Genomic DNA, 18,746 nt, shown 5'->3' with positions numbered 1-18,746 from the left:
AGGTGACCAAATACTTATTTTCCACCCTGATTTACGAATAAATTCTTTACAAATCCTACCATGTGAATTCATGGATTTTTTTTCACATTCTGTCTCTCACAGTTGAAGTGTACCTCTGGTGCAAATTACTGACCTCTGTCATCATTTTAAGTGGGGGAACTTGCACAATCGGTGGCTGACTAAATACTTTTTTGCCCCACTGTATTTATTTTCTTACTCTTCTTATATATATTCTTTGTTTACTTGCACTGCTGTAACTGGAGCCCCATTGTCTCTTCTCTCTATATACTGGACTGTATGTAGCAGAGATGACAATAAAGTTTACTTTGACTTCAGCAGCGAGCAGGCGCACCGAGGGCTCTCGCGCTCGCTTTTCGTGTATAGAATTTCGAAAAAACATTGGTGCAAATTATAAGTCCGTATCATGATGTCTGGTGTTTTCGTACTTGTTGGTTTGTTTTTATTTTGTTTTATTTTGCGAGTTGGTTATTAGCTGCTGCTCCAGCCAGCCAGAGAATCCCCCGCCGCCCCGGCCTCTCCTCCCTGTGCCGCAAGCAGCAGGCGCACCTCGCAAACGGAGGGCGCCCTTACGGTGTGTTCACACCAAACGCGATAGACGCGACCAGAGCGTCAGGTTTACATGTAAAGTCAATGGAGAAGGGTGATGACACGCGATTGAGGGTCCCGCGAAAATTCAGAAGCAGATTTGCGTCGTGAAAACGCGAAAACGTGTCAAACGCGCGTCAAAGCAGCGCGTTTGACTCGCAAATAAAACCACGCACATCAGTTTTTGTGTTGCATTTTGTGAATTCGCGCTTATCGCGTCTACCGCTCGAGTTGGAAAAATCTGAACTTCAGCGTCAATTCGCGCCGCGACAACCAATCAGGAGCCTGGTGACGTGGCTCTGACCTAGGTCAAAGGAGCAGATCCAGCGAAAGCCCTTCACACTTAATTCAATATGGAGGAGAGGCTAATCAACGCCGTAGCAAACCACCCGGAGCTGTACGACACCAGCTGCTTTCTGTACCGAGACAGGAATATAAAGGACCAAGCTTGGAGGAAGATATGTGAAGAGATCGGGCAACCTGGTAAGTTCATTCATTTCTCTTTTGAAAGTTTTGACTGAAGCTGCTAGCTTTGAGAAGGGTCTGGCTGCAGCCACTGGGGAGCGCCATATTGGGACCTCCACACTAACCGGAAACATGTGACCTCCACAGTAGCCGGAAACACGTGACCTCCACAGTAGGCAGAAATACGTTCCTGCATGGATCATCGACTGTGGAAACCTTGCAAGTGGATCGTAAAGGTTGGGACATAGTCTTTCATGTCTAAATTTGCCGTTTATAATTATATAATTCTAGGAATCATCTAGTTTGCTTACACTGATTACGTTAGCACTTTATTAGCGTTACAACAACGGTCAGACCCCCGAGGTATCTAAACTTTAGTAAGGAATGTGTGCACATTTGACACCTCTGATTAGCATTTAGTGGTCAGTTTCAAACGTATTTGATTTTTGCTTGTTATGAACAAATTCACTTCACTACTTTTCACGATCTGTAACATCAATGCACATTGTTCTATTTACTGCATATTGCACTTTGTTCATGTCTCTCATTCCACCTGCAAAAACATTGTAAAGGTTGTCACAGAGTTTTATATATGTATAAATACTAATATTCTCTATTCCATTCAGTTTTATTGCCCAGATGTTAGTTAGCCTTTGTTCAGTTGTCTTTTATATGTCAATATAAAAGGCCATTTACCATAGTATGGTAAATGGTAAATGGCCTGCATTTGTATAGCGCTTTTCTAGTCCATAGGACCCCAAAGCGCTTTACACTACATTCAGTCATCCACCCATTCACACACACATTCACACACTGGCGATAGCAAGCTACATTGTAGCCACAGCTGCCCTGGGGCGCACTGACAGAGGCGAGGCTGCCGGACACAGGTGCCACCGGGCCCTCTGACCACCACCAGTAGGCAAACACGGGGTTAGTATCTTGCCCAAGGATATTTGGCATGCAGCCAGGATGCAGCCTGGGATCGAACCACCGACCTTCTGATTAGTGGCTGACCTGCTCTGCCACCTGAGCTACAGCCACCCCTGTAGCTGTCACAAATAAATTGTAAATTATGTTTTTGTAAAGAATTTTCTCCCAAATCTCTTACATGCTAACTGTAACGTGTTATTTCTGCTAAAACCTGAACTTAAATGTGTATATAATATCAATTTGGAGTTCTGCCTCCAAGCCAGAATTGCAGGAATGCACCACGTGTTGGCTGTTTCACTGCCCTCTGTGCCCCACTTTCAGCCCTACTGTCACGGCAAAGATTGAGGAGCATATAAATGGACACATTAAAAATGCTTTGCCTTCAAAGGTATGTTGGTATTAAATATACCTCATAGTTAAAGTTATAAATATGCACTTCTTTTCAGCACTTCTGCAGTCTCTCTGTTGACTTAAATGTTGTTTTTCACATTGTACAGTTCAGTGCATTCATCAGCGAGAGAAAAAAGTGTGTTTTATTAAATATTTTTTTCCTGTTCACCACATTTCTTGACAGCTCTTGTGATCCACACCATTTTGCTTTCATTACTGAGGATGGCTTGGATATTTTTGTTAATATGTACAATCTGATTGTTAGATAAACTGACTGCATTCTATACAACTGCATTTAAATTACATGTTGTCACGATCCTGGGTCTTATGACCCAGTGTTTTGAGTTTTAGTTCATTTTGATGTTTATAGTATTGTTTAAGCTCATTAGGTCTCCTAGGTTCATTTGCTTATTAGTTCCCCCTTGTGTTTCCAACCCATGTTAAGACTCCCCTGCTCTTCATGTGTTTCATGTCTGTGTCTTACGTTGTCAAGTTCTGGTTGTCATGTCTGCGTCTCATTATGTTTCCTATTTTATTTGGAAGAGATCCTGTGCTTTTATATTATGGTTTATGTTCTGAGTCCTTTGATGTACTGTTTCTTGTTTCCCTAGATGGTTATCTTAGGTTTAGCTCTTTGGCTTTGTTATATGGCTTCCCTGTGTTCCATGTTATGTCCACTTTGATGTTTTGTACCATGTTTCAGGTTCCTATGTTCTGTCTCCCCAGTTGCTGTTAAGTTTGCATGTTTTGGAATTCAGTCAGTGTGTTTCCTGTTTTACTTTGAAGGTCCATGCCTCATGTGAGTGTTTCTAGTTTTGTGTCCCTGTCTCGTCCAGCCTGATTACTCCCAGCTGTGCTCCCCTTCTGTGTCTCATTCCCTCGTTATCCCTCTGTTAGTGATGGGATTTCCGGCTCTTTTTAGAGATCCGGCTCTTTCGGTTCGGCTCACTAAAAAGAGCCGGCTCTTTCGGCTCTGAACCGGCTCTTCAGGTTGTTTTGTTGCTTTAATTAATTTATTATTAACAATAATATAAAATTATGCACAAAAGGAATTACTAACATAAAAACAAGTGGTTTTATTTATATATGTTTATATATAAATATATGCGGTGGCCCCTAGAGACAAAACACGTACAAACTCCAAAACACATTTCTAGCATGAACTGAACTTCCAAAGCAGAGCTACTAGATCACTTAAATTACACAATTGAAAGCATGTGTGTATTGTTTGTGTATTTATACACAGGCACTCATATATATATTCAAATAATTTAAAAAAAAGTTCATTTACCTGTTATTACCACACACCAAATCCGGTCGTTGGTACTTGCTGGCTTGTGTAGCCACAAGATAACAAAGGCTCAATACTGCACCCAGCATCCTGGAGCACTTCTGTTGTCTTTTGTACGTGTTTTGAGTTTTTATGTGCTTCTGAGTTTTTATATGCTTCTGAGTTTTTACGTGCTTCTGAGCTTTTATATGCTTCTGAGTTTTTATGTGCTTCTGAGTTTTTAAATGCTTCTGAGTTTTTATGTGCTTCTGAGTTTTTATATGCTTCTGAGTTTTTACGTGCTTCTGAGTTTGTACGTGTTTTGGAGTTTTTACGTGTTTTGGAGTTTGTACGTGTTTTTACGTGTTTTGGAGTTTGTACATGCTTCAGAGTTCGTACGTGATTTGAAGTTTGTATGTGCTTTGTCTCTAGGGGCCACCGTAAATATACTTTTATTTATTCACTCCACATAAAATGTAATAAATAAATCATATAATACAAAAATCAACTATTCACATTTCAAGTTTTAACTATTTAAATTTTCAGCTTTTTCCTTTCACAAATTTAAAGTGAAAAGAACACAAAACACTGCAAACCACAACACAATTAAATATAAATTATAATATGAAAACTAAAAGAACATGCATATTCTCTGTCATATGGACCTGCATGAATAAACTTTCTCAATCCTTTATCATCTGCAACTGAAAATAGTTGTGGTTGATTACTATACCTTTCTAATGTTGTTGTCCCTGCCTCTCTTTCTCTCTCTCTGGCTCTGTTCCTGTGCTACTGAGTGTAACTACCGCCCCTCCCCCCTCTGCCCAGCGTAAAGCACAAGGCTCGCGTGCAGAGTGAAGCGGAAAAAAAGTGCGAGAGAGAGGCTGAGAGAAAGAAAAAAAAAAAAAAACCCACGTGACGGCTCGCGATAAGGAGCCGGCTCGCGTCGTTCACGTCAAAGAGTCGGCTCTAAGAGCCATTTCGTTCGCGAACGACCCATCACTACCCTCTGTGTATTTAAGCTCTGTGTTCAGTGTCGTAGTCTCCCTCATGCTGTGTGTGATTCTCCCCGTGGTTCCTGGTATACTTTATGTTTAGCTTTCCCAGTTTAGTTTAGTACTGTTTTTGTGTTTCACTTTTTGCCAGCATTAAAGCTGTGTTTTTGAGTTTACGTTTTGTCTCCGTGAGTTTGCGTTTGGGTCCTCTCCTGCCTGCCACACAGCCGAATCATGACACATGTTGTTATTTTTTCTTTTTTTTTTCTCTGTTACAGACAAAATGATATACCGGTGCACTTTCACTGCCCTGTCTGTAACATGACAGTCATACAGCGTGGGGATATGGCAAGGCAATTATTGTCATGTCAGCATTCAGGACTGCTCCCCACTGAACTCTCCGTGGAGCCCCGCCTCCCTCTCGATGTCTTGTCTCCAGCATCTAAACCATTTTCTGAATCTTCAGTAGAACATTCATGTGCTCTACCCTCTGTGCTAAATGAAACTGTGGCTTGTGGAAAGTCCATGAAAATGAAATGCCCTCACTGTGGTCTTAGTCTTCTTACAAAAAAACTTCAAGGCTGACATGATGAGGAGGCATTCAAACAGATCAATAGATGTTTGCCTGGCCTGTCATCTGCAGTGTTTTTGTGTAGAGGGACTTCTTCCTCTTTGTTTTTCAGTTTGCAGAGGACATGGAGCTCTTTTTAAAAGCATGTGCTGATGAGCAGGGACGGGTCAATGCGATGTTTGACATTTAATGGACAGATGAAGGCACTGGCTGTTTGTTTGTGTTTTTATGTGTTTGTTTTTCAGTGTACAGAATTCCAGTTAAACTTATTATAAAATGTTGTTCACTTGTTTTATGTCCATACTTATTGTAAAAAGTGTAACTGTAAATGTAACAGCATTGTTTATACTTGTAACTTCAGAGTAAAGAGCTTGTTGTTGATATTAACATTAATGTATTATCCTGTAATCAATAATATTTTTATACATTTTACGCATTAACCCTCTGATCTCTATCCTGGCCATTTGGGGCCACTTCACTTCTTCTTCTTCTTGTTTGACTGCTACACTGCAGTGGACCGAAAGAATGACGCAGGTTTGATCTTAAGGATCTAATAGTTGTGTGTGTTTGTGCATGACATTGCAACGCAAACATGTATTTGCAAGATAGACTGGAATAAATTATGATGCATCAAATATTACACAGGCTGCAGTGAATTTTTGTTGATACAGGCTATTGAGCTTTGAGTTTCCCAGTCAAACTTAGCTTTGACACACCTGCTAACACTTCTACTCTTGTACATTTCATAACAAGACACCATAGCCAAAATATTAACTCTCAAAAAAAATTCAAAGCTGCAGCTGCAGCACAAACAGCAACAAACACTGTTAGTAAATGTGTCCTGGAGTTTCTGCAGGTGCAAAAAGTGCTGCTGCTGTAAGTAAGCCTAACAGCTTCCAGATCACTTATATTTCTGGAAAGATGGCAAGAAGGGCATCACTGCTCATCTCTACAATCTCCGAGATCTTGGAATACAAGCCTCTGTCCCATGAAAACCACTTCACAGTAGTAGGAGTCCACTAAAACCTACAAATGAAGAGTGATCCTTGAAGAAATAGGGTGCACACTATAGTGACCTCAACAATTGCAAGACAGCCTTGTCCCTGATGCTTATATGAAAAAAAATAAAATACGAAGATTTATGAAACCATTATTACTGTTTTATCTGAAAAGCTACTGGTAATAATAAATAAAAGCTACTGGTAATATATAACCTAACTGGGATTTAAAATGTAAAAAACAGAATGTAGATAAAATTTTGGTTTTGATGAAAAGGACTGGTGCTAATTTAAAGTGTCGGTTTAAGGTCGGTAAAAGTAGAGAGAGAGTTTTGTATTTTTGGCTCTCCTTGAACAAAAATAATAGTGCACAATAATCAATGTTGATGTTAATCAATTAGATGTCCCAGACTCTACTATTAATAATACAGTGGTCCCTCGTTTATCGCTGGTGTTACATTCTAAAAATAACCCGCGGTAGGTGAAATCTGCGAAGTAGTAAACTTTATTTTTTACAATTATTTTAGCTGTTTTAAGACTGTAAAAACACCTCACTACATGCTTTATACACTTTCCTCAGACAAGCACAAACATTTTCACACTTTTTTTCTTTTGTTTAAACACTCTTAAAGTTCAAACCTTCGTAGAAACATAAGTCCATTATAAAATGAAACCGTGCAAAACGTTTCGTCGGCATTGTTGTGTTTGTCGGGGAGAAAACTTACAAACATACAGTGCAGCACTTCAGAGTTACACTGCTAGCGATCGAAGATTTATATAAATTCGACAAACTAAACTCATTCTGTGCTGTACAGCAGCGCTCCCCAACCTTTTTTGCACCACGGACCAGTTTAATGTCAGAAAATATTTTCACGGACCGGCCTTTAAGGTGTCGCGGATAAATACAACAAAATAAAATGATACAGACAAAGACAAAAACTGTAGTATTTTGTAAATATGATAATAAACGCAAATTCACTGTGTGATTGTGTAACTTTATTAGCAGTGTCCTCCTGAAATGCACCAACAACATTGAGACACACGGCTACAACATGGGAAAAGACCCAGGGAACCCAACTTAACGATTAAAAACCCTGAAAACCATACACTTCACACCCGAGCCTCAACTCTCGCGGCCCAGTACCAAACGGGCCTGGGTGTTGGGGACTGCTGCCGTGCAGAAGACACGGCACTAGATTGATTGACAATGGTCTACAGCAATCAGAACGCACAAAACAATTTGCTGTTAAAAAAAATAAAATAAAAAAATCAGCGAGTCCGTGAAAGGTGAACCGCGTTACAGCGAGGGATCACTGTACAATAATTTCCAGTAGCACTGCTGATATATGAGATGGTGGGTTTGAGGTTGTCTTCAAACAAGTGCATTGTACTAGAAAAGGGTGTTTGAAGGATTAAAAATGTAAAACGTAATGACTATTTTATATTTGTGAAAAAACTTTATGCAGAAAAAGTAGCAAAGAAACAAAAATATAACACATGGACACTTTTGGCCACGAAAAAGCTGGAGGGATGGTGATTTTTTTTTTTAATAAACCCAGACTGTTAAAAAAACCCCACTTAGAATCAAATTTATTTGTCAGCAGCATCAATAGTAACAAAAATACAATTTAGTTTTCGCTGTCAAAGTCGATTTAACTGAAGTTACGTGTTTCCGGTTAGTGTGGAGGTCGCAATATGGCGCTCCCCAGTGGCTGCAGCCAGATGCTCTTGCTAGCTTTTGGGAAGCTGCCCAAAAGCTAGCAAGCCACCACTATTTTCCCACTGATGTACAAATAACGTTCTGCTTTTATGCATATTGTCATATAGGAATATATGTTATTGTTTATTAATAAACAGCACACAGTGGTCCCGCTGTTCATCCGTCATTGCTACTTTTACGTTTTGCAATCTACAAAGGTTTGCACTTTGAGAATCAACTTATGAGAACTGTGACTAATGTTCATGTGTGTGGGGAAAAAAGTGTATAAAGTCCGTAGCGAGGGGCTAGTTATTCTGAGAACCCCTGCTGCAGTAAATGAGGGACCACTGTATATACTTTCTCTTTGATTATTGTATTCAATCTGTTAACATTTAATATTTACTTGATAGAACCAACTGATTCTGCTGCAGAGCATCCCCTGTTGCTTCTCCTGGCTTCCCAGTCCCTGAGCTCCTGCTCATGTAATTGTAGCATCAGATGTACAGCAAGCACTGATAACTTTTTACTTGGTGGGATTCCCTTGTGATTACCTTTATATATCTTTAAATATCTTTAATATCTTTAAATATCTACAACCAATCTGTTTATAACAGATTTTTTCAATGTTGAAAATGAAAATCTAGTAGCAGCCTTCTCATTTCTTTGTGTTTTGTGCTGTGTTTTACAGGCCCACAGAGGAGGACGGCTCCAAGGCAGATGAAGGATGGGTCCCAGGACGGTCCATCGGTGGTGGAGCTGGCCATCCTGGTGTCCCTGAAGAGGCCACACCAGTCTCCAATGGAGCATTTCCTCCTCAGCCTTGTTCCTGCTCTGGAGAGCAGCTGGTCCTTTTTATTCCTGTCTCTCTGTAAATTCTTATATTTTATATATTTATGTTTAATGTTTTTCTGTTTGAGAATTTTAATATTACTTAAAATAAATTTTTATAAAGACTAATGTCTCAGTTCTACTACACAGCAAATGTTGGCACACGACTTGACACATGTAGAATTTATTTCATATTATACTAATGACAAAATATACTAATACAGTGGGATGCAGAAGTTTGGGCAACCTTGTTAATAGACATTATTTTCCTGTATAAATCGTTGGTTGTTACAACAAAAAATGTCAGTTAAATATCATACAGGAGACACACACAGTGATATTTGAGAAGTGAAAGAAGTTCACTGGATTTACAGAAAGTGTGCAATAATTGTTTAAACAAAATCAAGCAGGTGCATAAATGTGGGCACCACAAAAAAAGAAATGGAATAAATATTTAGTGTATATCAATGTGTGTGTATCCTACATGATATATGGGGTGCCTTTGTCTGGACGTGCTTCCCATCCAGAGCTGCACAGCAGAGAGGAAAGTTCCAGCGCTCCTGGAATCCCTCTGTGATGGACCGCCAGTCTCCAGGTGAAGGCACAGCCATGAAGTCGTCCACTAGACAGTCCCAGATGGCCATTGCTACCTGGGGGGTGATCTGGCTCACCGTGGACACACCGACTCTGAAACTGAACGCGATGGTCCTAAAGAAGTCCCCGGTGGCAAGGAACCTGGACAAAATTGTTCAAAATTAGTATTATGTGTGCTGCAGTTACAAAATACATTATTCAAATTCCAAAATACTTTTGTGATGTCAGATTTAATCACAAAACTTAAATCTTACATAAAACATTTTGTAATTATAAGGATAATTACAAAATGTATATTAGATGATATCTAAAACAGTTGTGTTTTGTTTTAACTTTAACGTATCATAATTTGATTGGTAGCAACTTTTACAACTACAGTGAGCCAATCACTCATAATTCCTAAACATGTCAATCAGGTAGGAATGAAGTGAGACATTAACAGAAATAAAGAGTTGTGTGTTGACATGTAGCCCTTTCCTTGCTTAAATCATTGTTAATATTTTGGAAAAAAATATGCTGTGATAAGACAGCATATCAAGATAAAATATGCTAGATAGAACCATATAACTAAAAACTGTTCACAATTTTATCTGCCTCTCAGTTTTAAGAAAGGCTGGTGACCCCTGTTATAGAGTCTGACAGCTGCAGGGATTATATACAAATATTCAACTATCCCAGAATTAAACCAGGTCTAAATAAAAAGGAGTGAGTATCACTACAAAGGTTAACTCACAGTGGTCCTCATACCAGTTTGATATCAGCAAACACCGAGAGCATACATTGATATGACACCACAGCCATGCTATCATTGCAAACACTGATAACAGCATAAATCACTAGAAATATTATAAATAGTCGTCTCTGTACCACAGTTTGCTTTCAGTAAACACCAACAGCATTCACTGTTAGCATACCACATCCATGTTAGCAGTGTGTAAAAAATAGTTTAGCATATATTAGCACAGGTATCAATAAAGGACTACCGTATTAAACACTTTTACTAACCGCAGGCAGATGGACAGGCGCTCTGCCTGTAGTTGGTGTCTTGGCGATACTGGGACCAACGTGGGACAGCAGGTCCTCAAACTGAGCGAGGGAAAGATGGTGGTATCGCTGAAAGCGGCCGTCATCCAGGCGCAGCTCGTGGAGCAAGTGGTGAAACTCACCAAACTGCTCACGCCTCTGCAGGATCTGATGGACCCAGGTACGGCGAGGACGTCTTTTACGCTGCTGCTCTGCTCTCCACGGTGAATAGAGAAGGGAGACTCTCTCTTCAAGTGCTAGCTCGACAGCTGCCATCTTGCAAAGATACCGTCTGGCATAACTTCCTCCCACATTTCAGGTTTGACACGCGATGAATTCACGTTGGACACGCGTCGAGGTGTGAATCTGGCGCGTTTTGATCGCATCTATCACGTTCGGTGTGAACACATCGTTACTCCCAGCCATAGCTGGACTGGCCATCAGGCATACTGGGCATTTGCCCGGTGGGCCGCTGGCGAACTTTTGTTTTTATGGGCCGATGGATTTTTTTTTTTTTTTTTTTTTTTTTAGGAAGGGTATATATAATGAAAGGTGTTGGATTGGCCAATTGGTCATGATCGACTCTGGGCTGGACCAATTACAGCCGAGGAGGCCGAATGCACCCGCCCCCTTGTTTTCGCGCATTGCATGCCGGGAACTCGTGGCAAAACAATCCAAGTACCGCATCAAATGCAAGCATTTGCAGCACCGCAAAACGTTCATTTTCCGGTTCCAATACCTTCTTGTTTTTTCTTTGCCGCACAAAAAAGGAATGTACAAAACAAAAGGAGAACAATGCCGGTCCGTACAAAGACAGACTCGACGAAAAGAGAAAGAAAAGATACGAGGAAAAAATCAAAGGTGTGAAAGGGTCAGACCCTTACGAGCACACAGAGGGACAAAAGACGTTAGCGTGCTGCCCAACTTTCACCACGCTCATATTTATAATTATACGGTTCTTGGAGTGAGTGCATACACTCATGAAGTTTAGTAACTTCAGGTCACTGCAACAAGCCCAGGTACAGTTTACCGATGGATGGGTGCAGGACCTTGAAACGCACCGTGTAAAGACCATTGTACGAACAAAGGTAAGTTTACCAGTCTCACAAATCATCGTCATAAATACACATTCGTTAACCGTTTATTAATAGGACCTTTGAGCTCAACGGTAATTAATTAGTAGTGGAAATAATTTCTGGTTCATTACAGAAATGTAGCAGTGACAATAATATTGTATCTTGTAATCGCACTGGACAATTAGTGATACAAAACAACTGTTTTATCCTGTGAATAAAAGTATATGTTTTTGTCAATGTACCATGGTAATAACAGAAGTGAAACGCAATATTGTGTCAAGACAATTCACTATTTATGCACAATAAACAAAGGAGCATAGCGCGACAATTTCTGTTCAGCGCCAGACTTGCTTGTAACCTATATCACCAATTATGTTAAGAAAAATGACGCATTAACGACTAAAAAACTCTGACCTTTGTGGGAATGCTTGGAGCAGACTAACATGTGAGCTGGAGTGTTCTGGGACGTTATATTTGGTATATCCAGACCATCCGTCGGCTCTTACTTCGGAAACATGGCTTAAAACATTTCTCTTCAACGACGTAATCCGATTTAAAAAAAAAAAACGATCGGCTTCCCGTGGCTGTCATGCGACCGGCTGTTGCAGTTAATAATACAACAGCTTCTTGCCATTTTTTGTTTCTTTTTATCCTGTGTAACTGAGTTCATTTGAAAGCCTGCGTGCGCTAGTACCTCTTGCCACAAGTTCCCAGAATCCTTTGCGGTTTTACCCCTGAATGACGTCACATTTTCAATCTTTATCCTGGTGGGCCGGTCTCTAGTCAAAATGCCCGGGCCGATTTTTTGTCCCAGTCCAGCCTTGCTCCCAGCAAATGGGTGATAGAAAACCGATCGGTGCCTATGCCATCTCCAAAATGCGCTGGCTGATGTAGGGTCAGCAGCAGAGTGCGAGCAACTTTTTTTTTGCCGATGTCTGTGATGGCGTCCCCCACCACGATGCCGCCCCGGGCAACCACCCGTGTCGGCCGTATCAAAAACTGCTACTGGGGCTAGGCCATATCATACCATTCATGGTAATACCAGTATAATGTTGGGCAACGATAAGAAAATGAAATATTGTGATAGAATAAGGGTAAAACGCGCATGTGCACTGCCTTTGTTTTCATATGCACATGGCGGAAAAAGCATGTCGCCGACGGAGAATGAGAAGGGCGAAAGCGGATCGTTGAATGAAACGGATGAACCAGAATTGGTTTGTAAAAATGCTGCAACTTCAGTGGTGTGGAACTGGTTTAGCTTTCGTCCGTCAGATACGCAACAAAGCACTATTTTTGGTAGAGCATGCAAGCGGGCCGTCGTTATTACCGTGTTTTTTGGAAAATACGGCACACTTAAAATCAATCCTTTGATTTTTCTGAAAATCCACAGTGCCCCTTATAATCCCGTGTGCTTTATGTATGAATTCTGGTTGTGTTTACTGACCTCAAAATGATTTTATGTCGTACACAGCACTGTCAAATGTTTTAGTACGACTTTGCTAAGCTTGATGGATTGTCGGAGCATTATGGCTATCGTAAGGCAGGAGCCTCGCGGAGTGATACGTACTGTGCTTCAACATAATATTACCGTATTGTGTGTGTATAACCTCTTTTTAGGTTTTGGTTAAACTGTCAGCAAGGAATTTGCATTTGCACTGTTAAATTTTTATATAACTTTAATGCACATAAAAAAACAGCTGCTTGTTTAAGTGAAAATACATTGATGGGTTTTTTGAACTAATAAAGTTGAGGAGTTGTAAAGTATTTTGTCTAGTGTCAATTATATCGTCAGCTACATCGTTATCGCAAATTTTCAGATGTATATCGTGATAAATATTTTTGGTCATATCGCCCTGCTGTAATTGCTAATGTTGGTTGGCCCTGGCTATCTCCTGGTAAGTAGTTATAAGCATGCCTTTGCTCAGTACCTGATGTAATCAAAATGTATCTGGTACATTCTAGAATATTCTAAGGGCTATAAAATAATGTTAAACAGTAATTTATTGAGGACAAACTGAAATAATTTCAGTTGGAATTGATAACTGCAGTTGCGGTCTATTTAGGCTATTAGACTATTTATCTGAAGAATGGCTAAATTCAGCCGATTATTTGCTCCATGAGTCAGCTCCATATTAGCTCTGTTGACTCAGTTACTGATCTATGACGATTAAGTTATTGAAATTATCACCTGTTTGAAAGTAAGGGGGGGAGAGGATTTCATATACGCTCAAATTTCAAATATGGTTACATCAAAATTGATAAGTGTGTAAATGTGAGACTGGTAGTTCAGTTGTCTTTAAGTGTGGTTGTGTGAGGTACTTTTGCCTAGTCAGTGTATTACCCATAGCAGACAGCCTTGTCGGGGTGGCTCTATCTCAGGTGGTACTCCATTACTAACTGGAAAGTTGGTGGTTAGATCCCAGTCTGCACACTAAATTTCCTTGGGCAAGATACTAACCCCAAATTGCTATCGGATGCATCCATCAGAGTATGAATGTGTGTGGATGTTAGATAGAAAAAAGTGCTGGTGTGAATGAGGCAAATAAAGTAATGTGCTCTGAGTGCTCAGATAGAGTTGCAAAGCGCTATACATGAACTAGTCTATTTACCATCTTCCAGTTTACAGGTGCAACAACACAGCAAGAAGTAAGACTTGGTCTTTTTCACTACCTGGTCCTACACCCTCATTTTAGATTTCACACAATCTTCCCCATGAACTAATGATAAGTGAATGAATCAAAAATGGGGAGGGAAGGTGGGGCACCAAAAGGAGAATGAACAGCTTATAGAGCCGGTGGGGAGGGTAACAGGGAACCAGACGGGACATGTTTGGAGGTGTAGTCCAACAGATAATTTATCTCCAATTCAATAGCTGGGGCCACATCCTCATTTAAGGTTTGACAGCATTTTAAGTGGATAACGCCAGATGGCTTGAACATGAATTGAGGCTGTAGTTAAGGAAAGGCCTGACAGGGGAATGGGAGCAGCTTTCGGCCGGGGCAGATACCCAAAAAAGGCATCCAGAAGTAGTGATGACTGTACGTAACAAAGATCAAAAATGGTTGCCTGACTGGTTTATTTATTCTGAGTAAGGTAGCAGTTGACACTTGGAAGGGTTTGGAAACCAGTGGATTGGGAGCATCATCATCATCATCACTATGAAGTGCTGCCATGAGCACAGCAAGCAACAGGTGGTGATAAAACACAAATAATGAAAAAAATATTAGCCATTCAAAAGCCCCCAGTCATGGTGTATGGTGCAGTGTCTGGCATGACAAAATGGAGATACAGGTGCACGCCTCTGATTTTGTGAGAAAAAAAATCTCTGTTGTTGTCTGCCACACATCAACACAAATACTACGTTTCTGAAAATCTTCACCCAGGTTATGAAAATCTTTTTTGTTGATCCAAAATACTGTTTCGTCCAAAATACTTTCATCCAAAATACTGAATGAAAGGCCAAAACACAAAGAAAGGAACATGTTTAAAAGAAAAAATACCTGTGTACATGTGAATGTAACCTTAGTTTTGTCCTCTTTGCATCATTTAGGGGAAGTGATAAAACTTGTGACTCATACCCATGTTGATTTATTGATCATGACTGTTTTTCGTGTTGGTGAAAAAAAAAAGTGGATTTCTCTGCTCAATCCACAAATGCCAATTTTAAGATTTATAACCCTTTGTCCTTCTTTCACTAAAAAGAAGAGACAAAAACTAGATAATTAAGGAAACAACTTAGGGAGGGGAATTGTTAACTGAATTCAGTTTTATTCAAAGAAGGGTTCAGCGTTATGTAACAGTGGCTGTAGATGTACTTTTTGTTTGTTGTTGTATTTAGTAATGGTAGTCATTTAAAGATTTCTAGCTCTGATCTTTTTTTATTGTGCTTTGCTCCAACGCTCCTATAAACCTACAATTGGTCCAGTATTTTTTGCATTGCTGTAAAATAATGAGTGTGATCTGTGGGTAGGATTAGGGCAGGGGTAGGCAACGCCAGACCTCAAGGGTAGGGTTAGGGTTAGGATTTCCTGCAGGTTTTAGATGTGTCCTTGGTCCAACATAGCTGATTCAAATTGCTGATTTACCTCCTCAACGTGTCGCATAGTTCTCCAGATGCCTGCTAATAAACTAATCCTTTTATTCAGGTGTGATGACCCAGGGGGATATCTAAAACCTGCAGGACACCGGCTCTTGAGGCTTGGAGTTGCCTACACCTGGATTAGAGACACCTGCCACTATCATGTTAACAAGAACTAATTTCTATTGAGTAGTTCCAGCCAACTGTACCATCACTGATGCCTCATCTCAAATGATGTCTCATCATTTGTTCCTGTATCTCCCACCTCGTCTTACTGTCTGTTAGGGCTGCCACGATTAGTCGACTAGTCACGATTACGTCGACTATCAAAATCGTCGACGACTGATTTAATAGTCGACACGTCGTTTGAAGCTTTGTAAGATCCCAAAAGACGCAGGAATAAGTAGTAGTATTTAAGAGTGTAAAAACAGACTGAAACAGAAGATGGCAGCACTGCATGTACAAGGATGCCAGCTGCCGTTAAACCCCGAAGAAGAAGAAGTAGCTCTGTCCCAGAATTCATAGCGAAGCCCAGCTCAATTTTCAACAATGGCGGCAGCTAGTTAGTTTTAATATTACTCTTATTATTCTTTCTGGGTCACAAAATAAACGTTTAACATGTTTTCAGGCGAGAATGTAGCTGTGGAAACCTGAAATATCTGCTCAGTTTATCAAGACACCACATATTTTCAAAAGCGCTCCAATGTCTGTTACCCACTAGCTCGATAGCTAGCCGGCGGCAAGGCTCCCTAGAGCCCCTGAGAACCGCGGACTCCGGGGAAATCGTTTTCATACCCACGGCCGTCTTCCCCTACTCAGGTTAAACATATATAAGTCACTTAGATAACTTAAAAATGTTATTGTTTGGCTTTTTTTTTTTAGTATTTTATTTGTTCCTGAGTAAATCGGTTTGGCTGAGATTAAGGTTATAGTTTTTACACAGCTGAATAAACGTCAAGCTGACAACTGATTATCAGAAATGTGAGATGCTCAAGAATATACTCCGGTGTCCTGTTATATTTTAGATAGCAAGGAGTTTATTAAACTTCACCAAAACAATCTGCAAATTTCATTAAAATTTAATAAACTATCATCTTGTCTTTATTTTTAGTTAGCACAGACCTTAAACACTTAAAGCTGTAAGCTAATGATGGTTATATAAGAGCAGATGCTGCTGGTGCAATAAGCTGTATGTTTTACATTCAATGGATGATGATCTGATTAGTCGACTAATCGCAAAAATAATCGGTGACTAGTCGACTATCAAAATAATCGTTTGTGGCAGCCCTACTGTCTGTTCAGTTTCTTGGTCCAGTTCACAAATCTCCACTTCCATATTAGCCCATGCCCTAAGTTCACCTTTCTAGACCTAGCTGTGATTTGTGTTAGCATAGTTGCTGTTCGAGCACATTACTTCATAAACAGCTGCTGTAATCAGCAACTAAAAAACTGTTAGGCTGAAAGAGTCCTTTCAGACTGGTCAGAGGTTCCTTCAGAGTACTTCTAAATGTCAGCCTTCATGATGGCTGGAGACAGTCAGCTGCTATTCCTGCTACTGTGTATGTTAACCTGCTACATTACCGTCTTAAATTATGTCATACATATTTTACCTGAGCAGGTGATGTTCAGGATGAAGGTATGGTAACTTGATGCTGTACAGTCCTTCAGTGCAGATCTGACGTGAACACAATCATATTTGATCCACCATGCAGGTCTCTTTAAAGACTCATGTCTTGAGTCAACAGAAACAGCAGAGCCACAGTCCAGATGTTTACACACAAAAGCTGCATCTTTCAGCGTCCAGCTAAAGGCAGACACTGTTCTCCACTCTCCCAGATGTCTCAGCTCCATCATGCCCTCACAGTTATTGGCTCCTCCCACCAACCTGACATCATCAGGCTCTGAACAGAAAGCAAAGAGTCATCAGTAAAATAATAAAGTGAGTTTGAACCACATCAAAGCTGCAGCTCCTCTTCTACCTGAGCAGGTGAGTCCAACAGCTTTGCCAGGTGAGCAGCTGTTTCTAGCTGAGCCTGAGCTTCTACAGTCCAGGAGAGCAGACTCATGGCCTCCACACTGGAACTCTTTGCTCCACACTGGAGCCTCCACTTCTTCATAGAGCGCCCCCTGGAGGACCGATGGAGGCCCACAGCCGAGCTCCCTACAGACCACCTCTGCATCCTGCTGGTCAAAGTCAGCTTCACACACTGAGGACCAGCTCTGGTTAGACTTCACCTCCAGTCTGCCTGAACACAGACTGGAACCATTCAGCAGCCTGACAGAGTCTGGAGAAATCAGAGAAGATCAAACAGAGAGATCAGAGACAGCAGACACACAAGAAAAAGATGGCAGCAAACAACTATTCACTGATTCAAACTCAGCACAACTCAACATGACTTCATCATTAACAACAGAACACATCTTTAAAATTACATTCAGCTCATTTTATTTCTTCAGAAGCAGGTCAAAAACTTTTAACTGTAATTAGAGCTGGGCGATAGAACGATAATGATATGTATCGCGATATAACTTTTACTCGATAGTAAAAGCCGCTCTTGTCCTCTTAAAAAAAAAAAAAAAAAAAAAAAAGGTCAGCCAATCCAAATTAAGTAGCGCAGAGCCGAACCAATCACAGCCGCAGCGTCACGTCGCGTGACTTGTTACGTACAGCACAAGTGCCAAGCCGCACGTGTGTTTGTTTGGGAAGCAGCCAGCAGGTAATGGAGGAAATGAGTGTGCCGACTAGAAAAATCAACCGAGCGTGACCGAAGGTTACCGAAGAGAAAACAGATGATGGTTCCAATGCCGGAGAGATTGTCGAACAGAAGAGCCATAGAAGTTCCGTAGTGTGAAGGTATTTCGGCTATTTCAAGTCTGACAAAAAACAGAGTAGCGTGCACTGTAAATTGTGCCGAAAGCAAGTATGGAAATACAATAAACTGGTGCATGCGTCACACTGTGCGCCACGTTATTGTTTCGGTGAAATGAATTTCTACAATACTGTTACTGTTAATTCTACTCTCTGCAGTGTTTAAATGCTTACATATACACACAGTTACTGTCCCTCCACACATACGACTCGGTTCTGCTTCTATGCCCCAGCTTTGTTTACTTTTTCCCACCGAGGCTTCTAGACTTCTGATTGGCCAACATTTCTGCACGGTTAGGAATCTAGCGCCACCTGCTGCTTTGGCATGTTCATAGCAGCGTTTTCCTTCATTTC

The 18,746-nt window shown here is 40.7% G+C and overlaps 3 protein-coding genes across 3 annotated transcripts in view; 1 reads left to right on the top strand and 2 right to left on the bottom strand.

The window, feature by feature from the left end:
- Positions 1-18,746, top strand: part of LOC146570363 (scavenger receptor cysteine-rich type 1 protein M130-like) — a 214,491-nt gene that overhangs the window by 119,798 nt on the left and 75,947 nt on the right. The gene's annotated exons all lie outside the window — the stretch shown is intronic.
- Positions 1-18,746, bottom strand: part of LOC146570367 (scavenger receptor cysteine-rich type 1 protein M130-like) — a 44,584-nt gene that overhangs the window by 17,391 nt on the left and 8,447 nt on the right. The window contains exons 6-7 of the mRNA XM_085278791.1: positions 17,503-17,808; positions 17,134-17,424 (exon numbers count right to left, since the gene is read on the bottom strand). Of these exons, the coding sequence (XP_085134917.1) occupies positions 17,134-17,424; positions 17,503-17,808 (597 nt within the window). The remainder of the gene's footprint in view (positions 1-17,133; positions 17,425-17,502; positions 17,809-18,746) is intronic.
- LOC146570368 (uncharacterized) lies at positions 8,921-10,810 on the bottom strand. Its single transcript, XM_085281275.1, has 3 exons — positions 10,763-10,810; positions 10,352-10,626; positions 8,921-9,487 (listed from the first exon to the last, which is right to left on the bottom strand). The coding sequence occupies exons 1-3, from the start codon at positions 10,808-10,810 to the stop codon at positions 9,217-9,219; spliced, it is 594 nt and encodes a 197-aa protein (XP_085137401.1). The 3' UTR covers positions 8,921-9,216.

The sequence above is a fragment of the Mchenga conophoros genome, linkage group LG7, assembly GCF_057382185.1.
Source record: "Mchenga conophoros isolate Kocher_MC1m ecotype Shallow Benthic linkage group LG7, M_conophoros_male_GT1.1, whole genome shotgun sequence".
NCBI lineage: Eukaryota > Metazoa > Chordata > Actinopteri > Cichliformes > Cichlidae > Mchenga > Mchenga conophoros.
The sequence above is the reverse complement of the archived record's forward strand: the minus strand, read 5'-3'. Positions and strand labels throughout refer to the sequence as shown.